Genomic DNA, 21,184 nt, shown 5'->3' on the forward strand with positions numbered 1-21,184 from the left:
TAACTCAAAAGTAATGCAGGAGTCATGTAATGCATTATAATTCAGAGACAGTAATATAATGTAACTAACCACTTTGAAGTAACAATAAGTAGTAATCTATAATGTATTACATTTCAGAAGTAACTTGCCTAACATTAGTAATCATTGTGAGGTTTAAACTTTCAGCTTTACTGTTCAATTTATAACATTTATTAGAAAAGTAATCAAAAATAGTAAGTTGCATTAGTCTGATGAAGTCGTTAAAATAGTTACACATCACATTTTTAGCAGTCACAGTGTGACTGCAGGCTCCAAACCCCGTCACCATTAATTGGAGGTAAGTAGGTAATAGAAAATGGATGGATAACATTTTAAAACACAGTAACTAGTAATGTGTAACCTATTACATTTCAATCGTTACCTTACCAACACTGGCTATGAGGCAGATTTATGACAGATTTTCATATATATGGCAGATTTTCAGTGAGTCAGTTTATGTGCACAAAGATGATTTCATGGAAGATTCCAGAACATTCCAGAAGCCATGTAAACTGTTGACGCGTACACAAGTGCACATGAGGTAAAACATTATTACATAATCCTTTTTTTTTTTAAATCGCCTTTTAACACAATTTAACATATTCTCACTTCAGCAGTGTTGCTGCACTATTTTAAGAATCTCACATGCAACTCCGGCCTGAAGAATCCTTCTTTCTCCCACCAGTGGTACCAGCTGGACTCCACGTACTCTGGGCTGAAGGCAGACGGGAAAGGCACACTGGTGTCTAACACAAAAAGACACAAAAAAAATACACCATGAAGTAAGGAGCAAAAACACCATGGCCAGAGGCGGCTCTAGCTTATATGATGCCTTGGGCAAACCACCTCTTCAGCTCTTCCACACCATCGCTTTAAAAAAAAAAAAAAAAAAAAAAAAAAAAAAAAAAACTGGCTGCCGCTGCAGTTCCTCGCTCTCCCCTCCAACTGTGTCATAAACCAGTCACCATTTGTTTTATTATACATCTGTGTAGTTAATAAAATTATCTTCACGGACGAGTCGTTCGCGCGCATGTGAAAAAAAAAACAAAAAACTGTCTGCTGCTGCTCATGCTCCCCTGAAACTCTGTCATAACTGTGAAATAAAGGACAAAAGGGACATAAGTCCTGCTCACAGGCTGGCTGCCAGAGACAGGACATGTCCACATCAAGTATAAATTCCAGACATCTCCACGTCACTACATCTCCAGTCCGTGATTGGTCATTGCGGCGCGACAAGACGAAAATTTCAGATTTTTCAACTTGGGGAGGAGGGTGACGCAACGTGAAATCGCGCCACAAACGTGGCAATCACTCAAAATCACTTCATGTTAATGTAGCAACCACAATAACAACATTTAAAATCTCAAAACCCCAAATTCCCATGGTGCACTGCAAGACAACATCAATTGTTCACTGTAAGCTAATATTGCTAATCTCTCCAAAAAATAGTCCCACCAACCTTCTGTTTTTGCATCATTCATCCTTGGCACAAAATACATAAACACACCAAACAGCAAATTTCAGCTCTCACCAGTTTCTCCATGATCGAAGACATACTCACACATGCACGCACTCACAGACAGGCCACTTGGCTATTATAAGATAGATGTACTATTATTATTAAGCATCCACTTGTCCTGCTTGTACCTGCATTTAACCTTCCAAAGCCCTTCCTCAAGTCTGTCCTGGACATTATTGAGACCATCTTGTCACCTGTCCTGAAGATAGCATCTTGAGCACTAACCACACAGACCCCACATTTCTGTCCATCCATGGCTTCTGGTTCAGAAATGCCCAGATGATTTTGGTGGATCATATTCATATATGTAGACCAGAATACTCACCTTTCTTCTTCCCAGGTGGGGTGTCGACAGTGTATGAAATATTCTCTCTCTCACTCCATGTCAGTGCTTGATTTTCAGCAACCTGTGAAAGAAGGTACCATATTAAAAGTCGTAACCACAGACACATCAATAAAGAATTATAAGTTTAAGGGTTATTTTTATTTTAAATTCTGTCAAATCTTTGAGTTTGGGTAAAAAAAAAAAAAAATTTAAAAAAGGCAAACATTGGCTGGTATAAGAACACACAACCCAAGTATTCTCAGGAGAGACATCTAGTCACCACCTTAGGTCCCCTTAGTCCAGATTAAGACTGGAATTACCAGGCCCAGTTAATGAAGTAGTACCAAGAGAGACAGACTGCTACAAAGGCTTAGTACTCAGACTGTAGTCAAAGACTAAAACTGGCAGTATGCCATTGTGAGAGACAAGGCAAGTTTGACCCATCTAACTCTCATCCAAAGGTCTAAAATTCAGACCAGCCTTTTGAGGTTGTTTAAGCCTGTCAGACCTGGTCTAAGACCAAGATGACAGCAACTGGTGTTACAGTTTTTGTTTTTTAAATAAATATCAACAGGGTTGTCCAATCCCTCAAATCTGTGATATTTTTGGCCAATTTGGGGAAAAAAAAAAACAAAAAAAACACACAACTTAGAAAGGACATTTGGCAGAGTACATTGAAACATGCAGCAGGATACCTGCAGTATTAAGCAGGTATTAAGCCTGCTAGGGCTGAAAACGAGTGTGACAGCTGAATCTTTCCTTGTTCAATCATTGAAATCAATGTGCAATTTTCCAGTGGGCAGAAACTGGAATTAAAACTTCAGTTTTTTGGTTCCATGCCTCGCCCCATATTGTCAAGTGTTCCCTACAACGTTCTCCAAGTACCACAAACAAGAATCCACAAGTATTTAGTTTTGATACACAAACGTTAACCCAATAACATCAAACCAACTTGTTTTTTATTCAGTTTTAACAGCAACATTTCTTCAAGGACAGTTCCCATTTCAGTGTTGTAAAACTTTCACATTGTTTCCACTGATTGGTGAAGACTAGTTTCACATCCACAGAAAATGCAGTTTGAAATGTGAAAACAAAACCACAACGAAAACAAAATGAGTTTCTGGACCACTGAGCATAAGCAAAGGATTAGAAAATTCAGGGTATTTGCACAAGACCTACTTCATGCAGAACTCCAATCTAGGACAGCTGCTCTCCAAGAATGATGCACAGATCAGTGGTCCTAGTGGTCCTTGAGAAAACTCTAGTGGTCTATGAGTATATTGGTAAAATATCACATTTTGAATTAATATCTTTTAACTGAAAGGCATTTCTCATATTTTTTAAAAATGACTCTAAAGTCTAATTTGTAATGGTGGGGGGCGGGCAGTGATTCTTACAATGACTTTGACCTCCATTTCATTGCAGATGGTATGAACCAAAGATATTTCATGTGTTTTGTGGTCAACCTCATGACCTCCACCTACTTGGCGGAGGCAATGTTTTTGCCCCTGTTTGTTTGTGAACAGCCTGGAGCCCACAATTTTCATGTATCATTATTAAAGTTTTACTGAAGATTCATATCCTGATAGGCAAGAAGTGATTAAATTTTCAAGGTCATAGTTCAAAAGGTCAAAGTCAGGAAAAATCAATCTCTTTAATATTGAACAAACTTTCAAAAATTTATAACTCTGTCAAAAAAGATCAAATGTCTTTCATATTTCATAACCCATTATGTAGGATGGTATCCTTTATTGACTGACAAAGTTTGATCCGGATTTGAACCAGATTACAGATTTCGTGACCATTTAAATTTAACACTGAAAACACCATTCAATGGTATATTTTACATTATATCTTAATCAAACATGCTCCAATCACTCTCATATTTGAAAGTGAGGTGCAGGCTGGCACTCTATCGCCTGACAAAGTTTGATCCAGATCTGATCTGGATTGTGGATTTTGTGGATGTTTGAATTGAATATTGAAATACTCATTTGGTGTACATTTTGCATTATATCTCAATCAAAAGTGCCTCAGTCACTCTCATTTTTCTGTTATGGATTTATCTACACCACCAAAATTGAATGGAGGTTCTAGTTTTATGCATGTTTGTCTATCTTCCAGTTACCAGTTGGAAACCAAGTGCCAAAAAGCAATGACAAATTGTGCATAGCAGAGAAAAATAATGTTCTGTGAAAATTATCCAGATAAGAAATCAAAAACTGAAAAACTTTGTAAAAAAAAAACAACAACACAAAAAAACCAACAACAAACAAAACTTTGATTCAAGTGCATGAACTAAATACATACGCCTGACATTTGATCACATCTAATTTAGCTTATGAAAAGCCACTTCTAACAGAACTCTGACAGAGAAAATTTATTCCAAGGTAAAGGTTTGTGGAATCGGAAACTAGTGTTTCCAGTGTAGTGAAACGAGCGCAGTGCTCTAATTTGTTAATATACAGTTTTATGCAAAAGTTTGGGCACCCCTAATAATTGTCATGATTTTCCTTTATAAATCATTGGTTGTCTGGATCAGAAATTTTAGTGAAATATGAATATCATATAGCAGATGAACACACTGATATTTGAGAAGTGAAATGAAGTTTCTAGTATTTACAGAAAGTGTGCAAGTATTTAAACAAAATTGGGCAGGTGCAAAAAACTTGAGCACTCTTGTCATTTTATTGATTTGAATACATTTAGCACTAATTAATGGAACACAAAATTGGTTTGGTAAGCTCACTGACCCTTGACCTCCTTACACAGGTGAATCCAATCATGAGAAAGGGTATTTAAGGTGGCCATTTGCAAATGTTTCTCCTCTTTGCATCTCTTCTAATGAGTGACAACATAGGAGCCTCTAAACAACTCTCAAATGACCTGAAAACAAAGATTGTTCAACATCATGGTTTAGGGGAAGGATACAAAAAGCTATCTCAGAGATTTCAGCTGTCAGTTTCTACTGTGAGGAACATAGTGAGGAAATGGAAGACTGCAGGCACAGTATTAATTAAGGCCCGAAGTGGCAAGCCAAGAAAAATCTCAGATAAGCTGAAGCGCAGGATGGTGAGAACAGTCATAGTCAACCCACAGACCTGCTCCAAAGACCAACAACATGATCTTGTTGCAGATAGTGTCTCTGTGCATCATTCGACTATACAGCGCACTTTGCACAAAGAGATGCTGTATGATGCTGTAATGCAGAGGAAGCCTTTTCTGCATACACGCCACAAACAGTCGCTTGAGGTATGCTAAAGCACATTTGGCCAAGCCAGCTTCATTTTGGAATAAGTTGCTGTGGACTGATGAAACTAAAATTGAGTTATTTGGTATAACAAGGGGCGGTATGCATGGCTGAAAAACACAGCATTCCAAGAAAAACACTTGCTACCTACAGTAAAATTTGGAGGTGGTTCCACCATGCTGTGTGGCCAGTGCAGGTACTGGGAATCTTGTTAAATTTGAGAGTTACATGGATTCCAGGCAATATCAGCAGATTCTTGAGAACAATGTTCATGAATCAGTGACAAAGTTGAAGTTGCGCCGGGGCTGGATCTTTCAACAAGACAACGACCCTAAACACTGCTCAGAATCTACTAAGGCATTCATGCAGAGGAACAAGTACAATGTTCTGGAATAGCCATCTCAGTCCCCAGACCTGTATGTTATTGAAAATCTGTGAGATGATTTTAAGCGGGCTGTCCATGCTCAGAAACCAACAAACCTGACTGAACTGGAGATATTTTGTAAAGAAGAATGGTCCAAAATACCTTCAACCAGAATCCAGACTCTCACTGGAAGCTACAGGAAGCGTTTAAAGGCTGTTATTTCTGCAAAAGGAAGATCTACTAAATGTTGATGTATTTTTTCTGTTGGGGTGCCCAAATTTATGCACCTGCCTAATTTTGTTTAAATAATTATTGCACACTTTCTGTAAATCCTATAAACTTAATTTCACTTCTCAAATATCACTGTTTGTCTGCTATATGATATATTTAACTGAAATTTCTGATCCAAACAAACAATGATTTATAAAAGGAAAATCATGAAATTATCAGGGTGCCCAAACTTTTGCTTACAACTGTATTTAGTGAGGAAAAGGTTATCAACAAACTGGGCATCATCAAAATTTGGAGCATAGATATTTATCAAAACAACAGTAATGTGTAGAATAGTTCCTACAATAATCAAATATCTCCCATTTGTGTCTGATCATTTTAGAAAGCAATAAATGTATTTTGTTACTAATTAAAATTGCAACCCTCTTGCTGTGGTGTCAAAGTTTGAACGATAGATGTGGCCTACCCACGGCTTTTTAAGTCCATTATGGTCTTTATTATGTAAATGAGTCTCCTGAAGAAAAATCATGGCCGCTTTAAGATGCTTCATATGGATGAAAATCCAAGATCTGGCTATAGACCTATTCATGCCCTTCGCATTCCAGTATAAGAATCTAAAGGGAGTACTCAGAGTACTACAGTCAGCCATATGTACACTTTTCCAGCAGTATAACTGTGTGGGTACAGTCTCATATTGACAAAGAAGGGAGATACAAACATTAAGCCACCTTAAGTATCAAGGGCATGAAAGAAAGAAAGACAAATAAAACCAAATAAAAACAAATCATATAAGAAAAAACAAATTATAATAAACACATACACGGGCCAGAACACCACCATCCTCTTGGTCCCCTTCCCCAAATGAGGAAGGCTGCAGCTTTAACCAAACATCTGCACCTCCCCACCGCAGCCTCCAACCACACTATCCCCATGACTTTATAAAAACAGAAAAAAAGAAACCCTTCAAAATCATCAGAACATAGCTTGTTAATGGCCCAGTCACACGGCACTTAACGAAGGGCAACGAAGCTCTAACGAAACAAGAAATATGGACTTTTGTTAGCACTGTTTAACCTTCATGCAGCTTTGTTCCTGCAGCTGGCGCCTCGTCAGAATTTTTAAACTGTTGAAAAATTTGAACGAAGGGCAACAAACCCCTCAATTCGTCTGTGTTTCGTTTTGCTGTAATTCTTGACATTTTGTAATTGTTTGTTTAGTTTTTGTAACGTTAGCGTTTAGTTTGACTTCATTCGACCAGGTGAATGTTTTCACACAGTTCAGAAGCCAATTTGTGAGCACCACTGCCATTGCGTTCATGTACCATCGGAAATTACAGGGCAAACTCAGCCTGTTTGCTTGGATTTTTTTTATCTGGGTGGGGGGTCAGCTTCAATGGGCTCAGGTACCTTATATAGGCCAGAATTAATCTTTTGTGTGGATACAATTATTTTGCCACAAGCAACAGCTGAATTTGAAACAACAAAAAAGTTGTGCAATTTCCAACGGTACTTGAACACAGTGGCAGCATTACGCACGGTCAACAATCGTGTGTAACAGCACATTGTTAAGTTCTGTCATGTTGTGAATGAAGCTAATTGTCTCCACACACACCCATATTCATCCATCAGCTGCTGAACAATTCAGATCGCTCCAGTTTTTCCTCAACAGCAGAAGAACTTTGTGACTGCATGCTTAGTTGGGCTTTGTGCCATGGAGTAGTGCATAGAGGAGGAGGAGATGGAGAGAGCCAGTGTGTGGCTCCATGCAGCTCACGTCTTGCTTGTTTTCCCAAACATCAGGCACATGTGGAAGTGGAACACCTGCAGAAGCGCACTGACGAGCACTGGAATGAGACTTTTAGCCAACTTGGCGTCACTGTCCTTGAGCATACTGCAGCAATGAAACTGAATGCGGTGCAGCAGGGTTTAATTGTGCGCACATCAGAGAAGAAAGCTGTCACGCTCTATTAAGGATCTCCACTAATCAAGATGGATCAACACGCTCAGTTGCGACCTTCATGACATGAGGCGAAATGAGCATGGTGCGTGACATTTGTGGAAGTTTTTTTGACAGCCAAAAATATGCTCCACAAAAATCACGAATATCACGCATGAACATGCACTATTAAGAAACCTATTCAGATGCGTTAAGTCACATTAAGAATGTCAGGAATGTGCCAAGAATGACGCCAATATGACATTCGTAACGCGTCTTGCTTGTGTGTAAATGCAACTTTATCTCCACCATAGTTACAAGGTGCTGCAAGTGGCGAATTTTCTCAGTCTCGTTCGGACTTACTTTTAGACTTGGACATTCTGCAAGTGGTTAAAAAGCACAAAATACAAAAATAAAAATAAAACGGATTCCAAACAAAAAGTGAGAGGTTTGCTAGGCAAAAACTGGAAAATGCAGCAGAGTGAGCCAAACACATCACTATTCTTTAAACGCCACACTGAAAGTCCAGATAATGTCCATTTTTGAAAGGAACCTTCTCCCAGCCTCCCCAACACTACCAAAAATGATTTTAATCAAAACAAGGTGCTCTTTAGTTATTGTGCAGAAACAAAATTTTATAGACAGATGAATACACATAATGCTCCTTGACTTTGTGAAAAGGAGGCATAAAAAAATGCACAAGGTGTTGCAATTCGTGGCGATTTGTTGAGTGTTTGCTCTCTGCCACTCTCTCCTGACCACCTCAGGGGGACTGTAATCGGGAACACCTGTCTCCTGAAGTGGATTTGTACCCTCTGAACTGTGTTTTTGTGGATAAACTTGACTTTTGTTCTTCTCTCCAGACTGTCTGCTGCCACTGCAGCTCTACTGACACCACCTGGACATGGCTGCCATCAGACCAAACCCTGGCTGGCTCCCAGTGCCTCCACTTCCTTCCATGCTTTATACCTGGTTCCACTTGGCATATTTTAATAAACACATTTGCCATTTTACGCTTGATGTGCCTCCTTGCAATTGAGTCCAACTGTTTGTTCCTACCATAAGGGGGCTCTAACTTTTCTGCACTGTGCAAAGACACATCAGCTTCAGGAAGACATGTCAACGCAATAAAGGCTGGTGTCAAATAGCACACAAAACACAAACATGTCATCTGCTATCATTATAATGATAAAAAAGAACTTCTTTTGGGGTAATAACTGATAGTAGCCATCTTTACACTTACACTGTGCTGACTCGACAGTATGGCCGCCTCCTTCAGTCTTTTGCGTCTTTGTTTCTCGGCCTGGAGCAGTGGAGAGGACCGTGACCGCGCCGAAGAGGAGTGTGGAGGGTCTGGTGGGTGACTGGAACACAGTCTGGCTGTTGTCTCTGCACGCCTCAAACGCAGTGCACAACCTGCCCTCCACATCCTCAACAACACCCTAAAGACAGAAACACAACATGTCACATGATGCTTTCTTTATCAAGACCTGGCAATGCACACACATTTAACAACAGAAATTCAATAAGATTCAAACCAAAACAAACAGAACACACTAGAACCAAAAAAAACAAAAAAACAAATGGGGATCAGAAGACAGGAACATCTGAAAACAAAATTACAGGATGTCAAATTTGGGTAATTAATGTGTTGACATTTTTGCTGCTTATCTATGATTTTTCAATTCTGACAGAAATCTGGAAAAATTTTATACATTTACATTTATCAAAATCAAATTTTATAAATTGTCATCTCACAATCAGTATGTCTTCCAAAGGTTCCTGTATGCATTCCCCCAGCTGAGCACAGTACAGTTTGTGACACAGGGTGGCCGCTGTCTTTAAACTAATACAGTTGTGGCTCTCAGGCTTGCTTAGTAAAATTGACTTGATTTGAACAGTCTTAACACTAAATACATTAAATGAGTACTGTTGTGTGGGCCGCTGAAGAGGAGGTACTGCTAGCCCACCACCACCAGAGGGCGCCCTGCTTAAAGTGCGGGCTGCAAGCACGAGAGGGCGTCGGCGCAACAGAGAGTGACAGCTGTCACTAGTCAACAGCACCAGCTATCACTCATTCTACCATCACCATAAAAGCCGGATTGCAACTCCACCTCCCCCCGCCGAGAAATCAGCCTTCTCTGCGGTAATTTTGTTGTATCTAAACATTGTTCTGTGTGCAGCCGTCATCCTGTGGATACAGTCTGTAGCTGGATTGGCGGATAGTGGGAGTTGCGACGTCTTCGCCTCTCACTCCTTCCAGGGAAGTGACTGACAGGAGCTGCACGGGTGTTTTCTGTTTCTGGAGGTGGAGGTTCTCCCTCCCAGAGGAACTGAATACGGAGAAATTACTGGGTGTGTATCCACGCACCCACCATTAACTGTTTCTGTTTCTGCCAGCAGTACCAGGTCTGACAGCTGGAGACGGTGGCCACCTGGGACCCAGGACTTGGCGGCTCCGGTGTTCTTCAGATCCGTTGGCGGTGGAAGCCGTGTGGGAACCGGCTCTTCTCTGGACAGACGTCTTCTATCCTCGAGCCTGCCCACACGTCACCTTGTGTATGATTGACTGTACTCCTCCACTGCAATTGTCTGTATTCCGTTGTGCAATTCACAACATTAAATTGTTACTTTTTGGCTTAATCCATTGTCCGTTCATTACCACCCCCTGTTGTGGGTCCGTGTCACTACACTTTCACAAGTACATCTCACCTGATAATGCCATTTGCAGTTGCATTGTAAAATGCTGAGAAAAATTACAAGTAAATACCAAGTAGCACATTACAAAAATATGTGTTTTTAAGTAAATGCGGAGGATTAAAAAACAATTGTAAATATAATTATGAAATCAAAGTAATAGTTACAGGGTCAAAAACATGCTTATTTAGGGTCTGCTCCTTTCTCTGCACCTGACCTGGAGTTGGTCCCCAGGCGCCAGACTGTGGCTGCCCACTGCTCCTTGTGGTTGCATTGTGTCTAACTGTAATTAAGATGGTTAAACACAGAGGACAAATTTTGTTGTATGTTTATATGTGCAATGACAATAAATGCTCTATTTGATTCTATAAAAATCATTTTTATCAGTGTACTCTGTGTCTCATGCATTCCTAAGTGACCTGCAGAAACATGACAATGGCCATGATCAGCCCACTTTACCTGAGCAGAGGCTCAAACTTGGTAAGTCCAAGTAGGTCAGGACAAAGGTACTTCTCCACATTCCACCCCAGTCACCGTAATCATGACTCAAACCCTTTCATTATCTGCTGTGAAAGGAGGGAACTTGCATTCACCACACCTGTTGAAAACATATGAACTGACAAATCACAGATACCGGTACTTGTTCAGCCAACCAGCTCCTCCAGGATGGCGCATCAATACGTGCCATTGCCAGAAGGTTTGCTGTATCTCACAGCACAGTCTCAAGAGCATGGAGGAGATTCCAACAAGGTCGTAGAAGGTCCTTCAGCAGGACCGGTATCTGCTCCTTTGTGCAAGGAGGAACAAGATGAGCTCCCAGAGGCCTACAAAATGACCTCCAGCAGGCCACCGGTGTGAATGTCTCTGACCAAACAATCAGAAACAGACGTCATGAAGGTAGCCTGAGGGCCTGATGTCCCAGACTGGGCCCTGTGCTCCCTCGCCGGCACTGTGGAGCTCGACTTGTATTTGTCATAGAACATCAGAATTGGCAGGTCTGCCACTGGCGCCCTGTGCTTTACGCAGATGAGAGCAGGTTCAACCTGAGCACATGACAGATGTAATGACCGGTTTGGTGGTGGGTCAGTGATGGTGTGGGGAAGCTTTCAGTGAGGCAAATAAGTATTTGATCCACTGTTGATTTTGCAACTTTTCCCACCCACAAAGAATGGAGAGGTCTGTCATTTTTATCATAGGTACATTTCAACTATGAGAGACAGAGTCCCAGAAAAAAAATGGTTGTATGATGTATGATTTTAAAATAATTAATTTGCATTTTATTGCATGAAATAAGTGTTTGATACAATAGAAAAACAGACCTTAATATTTGGTATAGAAACCTTTGCTTGCAGTTACAGAGCTCAGGCATTTCCTGTAGTTCTTTGCACACTGCAGCAGGGATTTTGGTCTACTCCTCCATATATATATTCTCCAGATCTTTCAGGTTTCGAGTTTCAGCTCCCTCCAAAGATTTTCTATTGAGATCAGGTCTGGACACTAGCCAGGCCACTCCAGGACCTTGAAATGCTTCTTATGGAGCCCCTTCTTAGTTGCCCTGGCTGTGTGTTTGGGGCCATTGTCATGCCGGAAGACCCAGCCATGACCCATCTTCAATGGGTCATGGCTGGGTTCTTCTTCTCTTACTGAGGGAAGGAGGTTGTTTGCCAAAATCTCACAATACATGACCCCATCCATCCTCCCTTCAATACGGTGCAGTCATCCTGTCCCCTTTGCAGAAAAGCACCCCCAAAAATTAGGTTTCCACCCGCATGCTTCATGGTGGGGATGGTGTTCTTGGGGTTGTTGTCATCCTTAAAACATGGCAAGTGGAGCTGACACCAAAAAGCTCTATTGTGGTCTCATCTGACCACATGACCTTCAACCATCCCTCCTCTGGATGATTCAAATGGTCACTGGGGAACTTCAAACGGGCCTGGACATGTGCTGGCTTGAGCAGGGGGACCTTGTGCTCTCTGAAGGATTTTAAACCATGACGGTGTAGTGTGTTACTCTTCTAATCTTTGTGACTGTGGTCCCAGCTCTCTTCAGATCACTGACCAGGTCCTCTTGTGTAGTTCTGGGCTTTCCCAGAATCATCCTTACCCCATGAGGTGAGATCTTGCATGGAGCCCCAGACTGAGGAAGACTGACAGTCATCTTGTGTTTCTTCCATTTTCTAATAATTACATCAACAATTGCTGTCTTCTCACCAAGCTGCTTGCCTGTTGTCCTGTAGCCCATCCCAGCCTTGTGCAGGTCTACAATTTTGTCCCTGGTATCCTTAGACAGCTCTTTGGTCTTGGCCATGGTGGATAGGTTGGAGTGTGATTGATTGAGTGCGTGCACAGGTGTCTTTTATAGAGGTAACAAGTTCAAACAGGTGCAATTAATACAGGTAAAGAGTGCAGAATAAGAGGTCTTAAAGAAAAATTAACAGATCTGTGAGAGCCAGAATTCTTGCTGGTTGGTAGGTGATCAGATACTTTTTTCATGCAATCAAATGCAAATTAATTATTTAAAAATCATAAAATGTGATTTTCTGATTTATTTATACACACACACACACACACATATATATATATATATACACACATACATATACACACATATACATACATACACATATACATACATACATATATACACACATATACATGTATATATGTATATATACCACCAGTGAGAGCCTACTGGTGGTTGGCTCTCACTGCGGTATTGTATCACTTCCTGTTCCGGAGCACAGCGGTGTTTTGCTGTATCTGTTAGCTGTTTAATCTGCGCAGTTAGATTGATCTAGTTATCTAGATTACGATTTGTTTCCCAGTGTAATCTTTACGTGCCTTAACGAAAGCACTCCTTCTGCTGAATCACCTCTAAATTATTTACACATTATTCACTTTGCGTGTTTTTAGGAATCCGCTAGCTTAGCGTAGCTACTAGCTCTTAGCCGATTTAGCATGGCGGCTTCTCCTGTCTCTCCCGCACTTTTCTGCTCTGGGTGTGAAATGTTTAGTTATTCCTCGGCCTCCTTTAGCAGTAACGGTACTTGTAATAAGTGTAGCTTATTCGTAGCTTTGGAGGCCAGGCTGGGCGAATTGGAGACTCGGCTCCGCACCGTGGAAAATTCTACAGCTAGCCAGGCCCCTGTAGTCGGTGCGGACCAAGGTAGCTTAGCCGCCGTTAGTTCCCCTCTGGCAGATCCCGAGCAGCCGGGAAAGCAGGCTGACTGGGTGACTGTGAGGAGGAAGCGTAGCCCTAAACAGAAGCCCCGTGTACACCGCCAACCCATTCACATCTCTAACCGTTTTTCCCCACTCGACGACACACCCGCCGAGGATCAAACTATGGTTATTGGCGACTCTGTTTTGCGAAATGTGAAGTTAGCGACACCAGCAACCATAGTCAATTGTCTTCCGGGGGCCAGAGCAGGCGACATTGAAGGAAATTTGAAACTGCTGGCTAAGGCTAAGCGTAAATTTGGTAAGATTGTAATTCACGTCAGCAGTAATGACACCCGGTTACGCCAATCGGAGGTCACTAAAATTAACATTAAATCGGTGTGTAACTTTGCAAACACAATGTCGGACTCTGTAGTTTTCTCTGGGCCCATCCCCAATCAGACCGGGAGTGACATGTTTAGCCGCATGTTCTCCTTGAATTGCTGGCTGTCTGAGTGGTGTCCAAAAAATGAGGTGGGCTTCATAGATAATTGGCAAAGCTTCTGGGGAAAACCTGGTCTTGTTAGGAGAGACGGCATCCATCCCACTTTGGATGGAGCAGCTCTCATTTCTAGAAATCTGGCCAATTTTCTTAAATCCTCCAAACCGTGACTATCCAGGGTTGGGACCAGGAAGCAGAGTTGTAGTCTTACACATGTTGGGGAAAGTGAGGAACACGGACCCACAACAGGGGGCGCAAATGAACGGACAATGAAGAAAGTCAAATAACAAAGCTTTACTGTTGTGAACACGCACAACAAACACAACAGATCACAATTGTGGAAAGAAACCAATTCCAATGGTGTCGTGTGGGCAGGCTCGACGATAGGAGACGTCTGTCCGAGTCGAACCGGAACCACCCGATTTCCTCTGCCACCGAACCCCCGGGAATACTGGAGCCGCCAAGTCCCGAACTCCCAGGTGGCCACTGCCTCCGCTCGTCGGATCCGGTACTGCTGGCGAGGAACAGAGACAGTCAGATGTGGGTGCGGCTGCACCCAGCAACACGTAGGGTGGAAAAACCACCTCCACCTCTCGTCAGAAAAACACTGGTTAGTGCAGGAATGTGTGTACTTATCAATAAGGTCCAATACAGTCTCCTGCTGTTCCACTCGCTATCTGCGCAAAAGTAACAAGGTATTATGTCAAGAAGACAACACAATTGGCTGAGTATATTACCTCCTTGGTAGAGCGATATCTCGGCAATGAGGTGGAGATGCCGTCCAGCTGATATACCCCTCCGCTGATGGATGTCAGCTGTCTCAGTTGATAGGTGACGGCTGTCACCTTGGCTGCTCCTGTGAGGCGGCAGCGCCCTCTGGTGCCTGGAGCCCGCACTCCAGGCAGGGCGCCCTCTGGTGGTGGTGGGCCAGCAGTACCTCCTCTTCAGCAGCCCACACAACAACACACCTCTCTGCAGCTTCTCTCCCCCTGCCATCCCCTCATTACCCCATCCCCGTAGAGACGGTGCCTGCTCCCAGACTACCAATAACCAGCAAAAATCTATTTAAGCATAAAAATTCAAAAAGAAAAAATAATATAGCACCTTCAACTGCACCACAGACTAAAACAGTTAAATGTGGTCTATTAAACATTAGGTCTCTCTCTTCTAAGTCCCTGTTGGTAAATGATATAATAATTGATCAACATATTGATTTATTCTGCCTTACAGAAACCTGGTTACAGCAGGATGAATATGTTAGTTTAAATGAGTCAACACCCCCGAGTCACACTAACTGTCAGAATGCTCGTAGCACGGGCCGGGGCGGAGGATCAGCAGCAATCTTCCATTCCAGCTTATTAATTAATCAAAAACCCAGACAGAGCTTTAATTCATTTGAAAGCTTAACTCTTAGTCTTGTCCATCCAAATTGGAAGTCCCAAAAACCAGTTTTATTTGTTATTATCTATCGTCCACCTGGTCGTTACTGTGAGTTTCTCTGTGAATTTTCAGACCTTTTGTCTGACTTAGTGCTTAGCTCAGATAAGATCATTATAGTGGGCGATTTTAACATCCACACAGATGCTGAGAATGACAGCCTCAACACTGCATTTAATCTATTATTAGACTCTATTGGCTTTGCTCAAAAAGTAAATGAGTCCACCCACCACTTTAATCATATCTTAGATCTTGTTCTGACTTATGGTATGGAAATAGAATCAATCAATCAATCAACTTTTTTCTTATATAGCGCCAAATCACAACAAACAGTTGCCCCAAGGCGCCTTATATTGTGAGGCAAGGCCATATAATAATTACGGAAAAACCCCAACGGTCAAAACGACCCCCTGTGAGCAAGCACTTGGCAACAGTGGGAAGGAAAAACTCCCTTTTAACAGGAAAAAACCTCCAGCAGAACCAGGCTCAGGGAAGGGCAGTCTTCTGCTGGGACTGGTTGGGGCTGAGGGAGAGAACCAGGAAAAAGACATGCTGTGGAGGGGAGCAGAGATCGATCACTAATGATTAAATGCAGAGTGGTGCATACAGAGCAAAAAGAGAAAGAAACAGTGCATCATGGGAACCCCCCAGCAGTCTAAGTCTATAGCAGCATAACTAAGGGATGGTTCAGGGTCACCTGATCCAGCCCTAACTATAAGCTTTAGCAAAAAGGAAAGTTTTAAGCCTAATCTTAAAAGTAGAGAGAGTGTCTGTCTCCCTGATCTGAATTGGGAGCTGGTTCCACAGGAGAGGAGCCTGAAAGCTGAAGGCTCTGCCTCCCATTCTACTCTTACAAACCCTAGGAACTACAAGTAAGCCCGCAGTCTGAGAGCGAAGCGCTCTAATGGGGTAATATGGTACTACGAGGTCCCTAAGATAAGATGGGACCTGATTATTCAAAACCTTATAAGTAAGAAGAAGAATTTTAAATTCTATTCTAGAATTAACAGGAAGCCAATGAAGAGAGGCCAACACGGGTGAGATATGCTCTCTCCTGCTAGTCCCCGTCAGTACTCTAGCTGCAGCATTCTGAACCAACTGAAGGCTTTTTAGGGAACTTTTAGGACAACCTGATAATAATGAATTACAATAGTCCAGCCTAGAGGAAATAAATGCATGAATTAGTTTTTCAGCATCACTCCGAGACAAGACCTTTCTGATTTTAGAGATATTGCGTAAATGCAAAAAGGCAGTCCTACATATTTGTTTAATATGCGCTTTGAATGACATATCCTGATCAAATAGAAGACTTAACAGTATTCCCTGAAAACTCCCTTCTGTCTGATCATTTCTTAATAACATTTACATTTACTCTGATGGACTACCCAGCAGTGGGGAATAAGTTTCATTACACTAGAAGTCTTTCAGAAAGCGCTGTAACTAGGTTTAAGGATATGATTCCTTCTTTATGTTCTCTAATGCCATATACCAACACAGTGCAGAGTAGCTACCTAAACTCTGTAAGTGAGATAGAGTATCTCGTCAATAGTTTTACATCCTCATTGAAGACAACTTTGGATGCTGTAGCTCCTCTAAAAAAGAGAGCTTTAAATCAGAAGTGCCTGACTCCGTGGTATAACTCACAAACTCGTAGCTTAAAGCAGATAACCCGTAAGTTGGAGAGGAAATGGCATCTCACTAATTTAGAAGATCTTCACTTAGCCTGGAAAAAGAGTCTGTTGCTCTATAAAAAAGCCCTCCGTAAAGCTAGGACATCTTACTACTCATCACTAATTGAAGAAAATAAGAACAACCCCAGGTTTCTTTTCAGCACTGTAGCCAGGCTGACAAAGAGTCAGAGCTCTATTGAGCTGAGTATTCCATTAACTTTAACTAGTAATGACTTCATGACTTTCTTTGCTAACAAAATTTTAACTATTAGAGAAAAAATTACTCATAACCATCCCAAAGACGTATCGTTATCTTTGACTGCTTTCAGTGATGCCGGTATTTGGTTAGACTCTTTCTCTCTGATTGTTCTGAGTTATTTTCATTAGTTACTTCATCCAAACCATCAACATGTTTATTAGACCCCATTCCTACCAGGCTGCTCAAGGAAGCCCTACCATTATTTAATGCTTCGATCTTAAATATGATCAATCTATCTTTGTTAGTTGGCTATGTACCACAGGCTTTTAAGGTGGCAGTAATTAAACCATTACTTAAAAAGCCATCACTTGACCCAGCTATCTTAGCTAATTATAGGCCAATCTCCAACCTTCCTTTTCTCTCAAAAATTCTTGAAAGGGTAGTTGTAAAACAGCTAACTGATCATCTGCAGAGGAATGGTCTATTTGAAGAGTTTCAGTCAGGTTTTAGAATTCATCATAGTACAGAAACAGCATTAGTGAAGGTTACAAATGATCTTCTTATGGCCTAAGGACAGTGGACTCATCTCTGTGCTTGTTCTGTTAGACCTCAGTGCTGCTTTTGATACTGTTGACCATAAAATTTTATTACAGAGATTAGAGCATGCCATAGGTATTAAAGGCACTGCGCTGCGGTGGTTTGAATCATATTTGTCTAATAGATTACAATTTGTTCATGTAAATGGGGAATCTTCTTCACAGACTAAAGTTAATTATGGAGTTCCACAAGGTTCTGTGCTAGGACCAATTTTATTCACTTTATACATGCTTCCCTTAGGCAGTATTATTAGACGGTATTGCTTAAATTTTCATTGTTACGCAGATGATACCCAGCTTTATCTATCCATGAAGCCAGAGGACACACACCAATTAGCTAAACTGCAGGATTGTCTTACAGACATAAGGACATGGATGACCTCCATATGTATATATACATACATACATACACACATACATACACACATACATACACACACATACATACACACATACATACACACACACATACATACACACATATACACATACATACACACATATACACATACATACACACATACACATACATACATACATATACACATACATACACACATACATACATACATATACACATACATACACACATACATACACACATACATACACACATACATACATATACACATACATACACACACACATACACATACATACACACATACATACACACATACACATACATACACACATACACATACATACACACATACATACACACATACATACACACATACACATACATACACACATACATACACACATACATACACATACACACATACATACACACATACATACACATACACACATACATACACATACATATACACATACATACATATACACATACATATACACATACATACATATACACATACATACATATACACATACATATACACATACATACACACACACATACACACATACACACATACATACATATACACATACATATACACATACATACACACACACATACACACATACACACATACATACATATACACATACATATACACATACATACACACACACATACACACATACATACATACATACATACATATATATATATATATATATATATATACATATATATATTGTATCTCTCACAGTTGAAGTGTACCTACAATAAACGTTATAGACCTCTCCATTCTTTGTAGGTGGGAAAAGTTACAAAATCAACAGTGGATCAAATACTTATTTGCCTCAGTGTATCTCTGAAAGGATGCATAGAGCTCCACAGGCTAGACAATGCCACCCTGACTGCTACTGGGCAACAGGATGAAATCCTTGGAACCATCATCAGACCCTATACTGGTGCAGTGGGTCCTGGATACCTCTTGGTGCACAACAATGCCTGGGATCATGTGGCGAGAACATGCAGACAGTTCCTGGTGAATGAAGGAATTGATACCATTGATTGGCTCTCATGCTCGCCTGACTTAAATCCACTAGAACACCATGTTTTTGATCTATCCACAAGGTTGCACATCAGACTATCCAGGAGCTAAGAGATGTCCTGGTCCAGATCTGGGAGGAAATCCACCAGGATGCCATCCATCGTCTCATTAGGAGCCCCGACTTTGTCAGGCATACATACAAGCACCTGAGGGCCATACAAACTACTGAGTACCATGTTTAGTTGCTGCAAAATGGAAAAGCCTCACTCAGTCAGAGCAGATCCCAGCAGTCATAGGGTGTGGGGCAGGGTACACCCAGGACAGGACGCCAATCTGTTGCAGGGTCACATATAGACAAACAAACACATTCACACCCACACGCACACCTACGGACAATTTAAATATTCCAGTCCACCTAGCCCGCATGTCGTTGGATGTGGGAGGAAACCGGAGCACCCGAAGGAAACCCACGCAAACACGGGGAGAGCATGCAAACTCCTTAGGCGGGAATTGATCCCAAGACTTTGTTGTGAAGCAACAGTGCTAACCACTAATCCACCCTTCTGCCGCCAAAATGGACAAGACTGTGCATCATTTTTTTTCCCCACTAACAGACACTCAACCACAAGGGGTGTGCAGCCAGTACATTCTGAGTCCCAGTCCCAAGCCTGGATAAATGAGTAGGATCCTCCTTTCAGAAAACTGTGGATTGTCTCCTCTGGACTAGGGGAGAGAGTTAATGACCCACGTGGAGGAGTTCAAGCATCTCCCAATCTTGTTCATGTGTGGAGGTAAGACAGAGCTTAAGACTGACAGAAGGATTGGAGCTGCTTCTGAGGTCCTGCAGACACTGAGCCAGAAGGTGAGACTGGGTCACATATGCAAGGGGTGAATGACCCAGAAAAGTAGGGCATTGTTCTCCATGTTTTGCATTCTGAGAAACCAACACTTCTCTTGAGAATGTGTGAAATTTTGACTCACTGAGTGCAATGTTGTAAACACAATATTTCAGTGAAGTAAGCAGGGGTGTGCCAGACTGGTAAAATGGACAAGGCTGGCGGACACACTGTGATTCAGAATCTCATAAAATAGGGAATATTTCTGAAGGAAATCTATGAGGACATGGTAATGACATTATAGGAGGATGCCCAGTCTGAAGCTACAGTTAAAAGCTGGTCAGCTGAACTCAAGAGGGGCAGAACAAGCGCTGAAGATCGAGCAACATCAGGAAGACCCAGAACTGCCACCTTGACCAATATGATCAAGAAGATCCATGATATGGTATTCAAATACAGAAAATACAAAAAATAAAAATTTCTAATAGTATCTTTCTTAAACTCAAACTGAAAGAAAATCTGAGGAAAGCCGCATCATTCTTATTCAGCTTCATGATGAAGTGCTAAAGAAGAGGATTTTTTTTTTCACCAATATATCAAATCTCGGCTTGCATCTCAGATGTACCTTCTGACAAATTGTAGCTGAACCTTCAGGTCTTTTTTTTTTTTTTTTTTTTTTAAGAAAATCCTCCTTGGTACCACTTCATCATGAAGCTGTATAACTGGGGATACAAAATGCAGAACATGCACTATGCACAATTTTTTAAATCACAGCCAGAGAAGCCTATAACTTCTTCTGGGTGTCTTGGTGGCTTTTCTCACTCTTCTAATTCTTGCACAGTTACTCAGATTTTGAGAACTGTCTACTCCACACAGATTTACCATAGAGTGCCATATTGTTTGTATTTCTTCATAATTGATGTAAGTAAAGTCCAAGACATATTCAGTGACTTGGAAATGTTTATGTATCCATCCCCTGATTTGTCTGAAAACTGCCAATAAACCTGATTATTTACAGGTATTATACCAAAGTGT

The 21,184-nt window shown here is 41.3% G+C and overlaps 1 protein-coding gene across 1 annotated transcript in view; it reads right to left on the reverse strand.

Moving 5' to 3' along the window:
* vars2 (valyl-tRNA synthetase 2, mitochondrial) overlaps positions 1-21,184 on the reverse strand; it is a 136,903-nt gene that overhangs the window by 110,549 nt on the left and 5,170 nt on the right. The window contains 3 exon segments of the mRNA XM_034160910.1: positions 664-764; positions 1,863-1,944; positions 8,886-9,084. Of these exon segments, the coding sequence (XP_034016801.1) occupies positions 664-764; positions 1,863-1,944; positions 8,886-9,071 (369 nt within the window). The 5' untranslated portion in view covers positions 9,072-9,084.

Source organism: Thalassophryne amazonica, chromosome 20 (assembly GCF_902500255.1).
Source record: "Thalassophryne amazonica chromosome 20, fThaAma1.1, whole genome shotgun sequence".
Taxonomy (NCBI): domain Eukaryota; kingdom Metazoa; phylum Chordata; class Actinopteri; order Batrachoidiformes; family Batrachoididae; genus Thalassophryne; species Thalassophryne amazonica.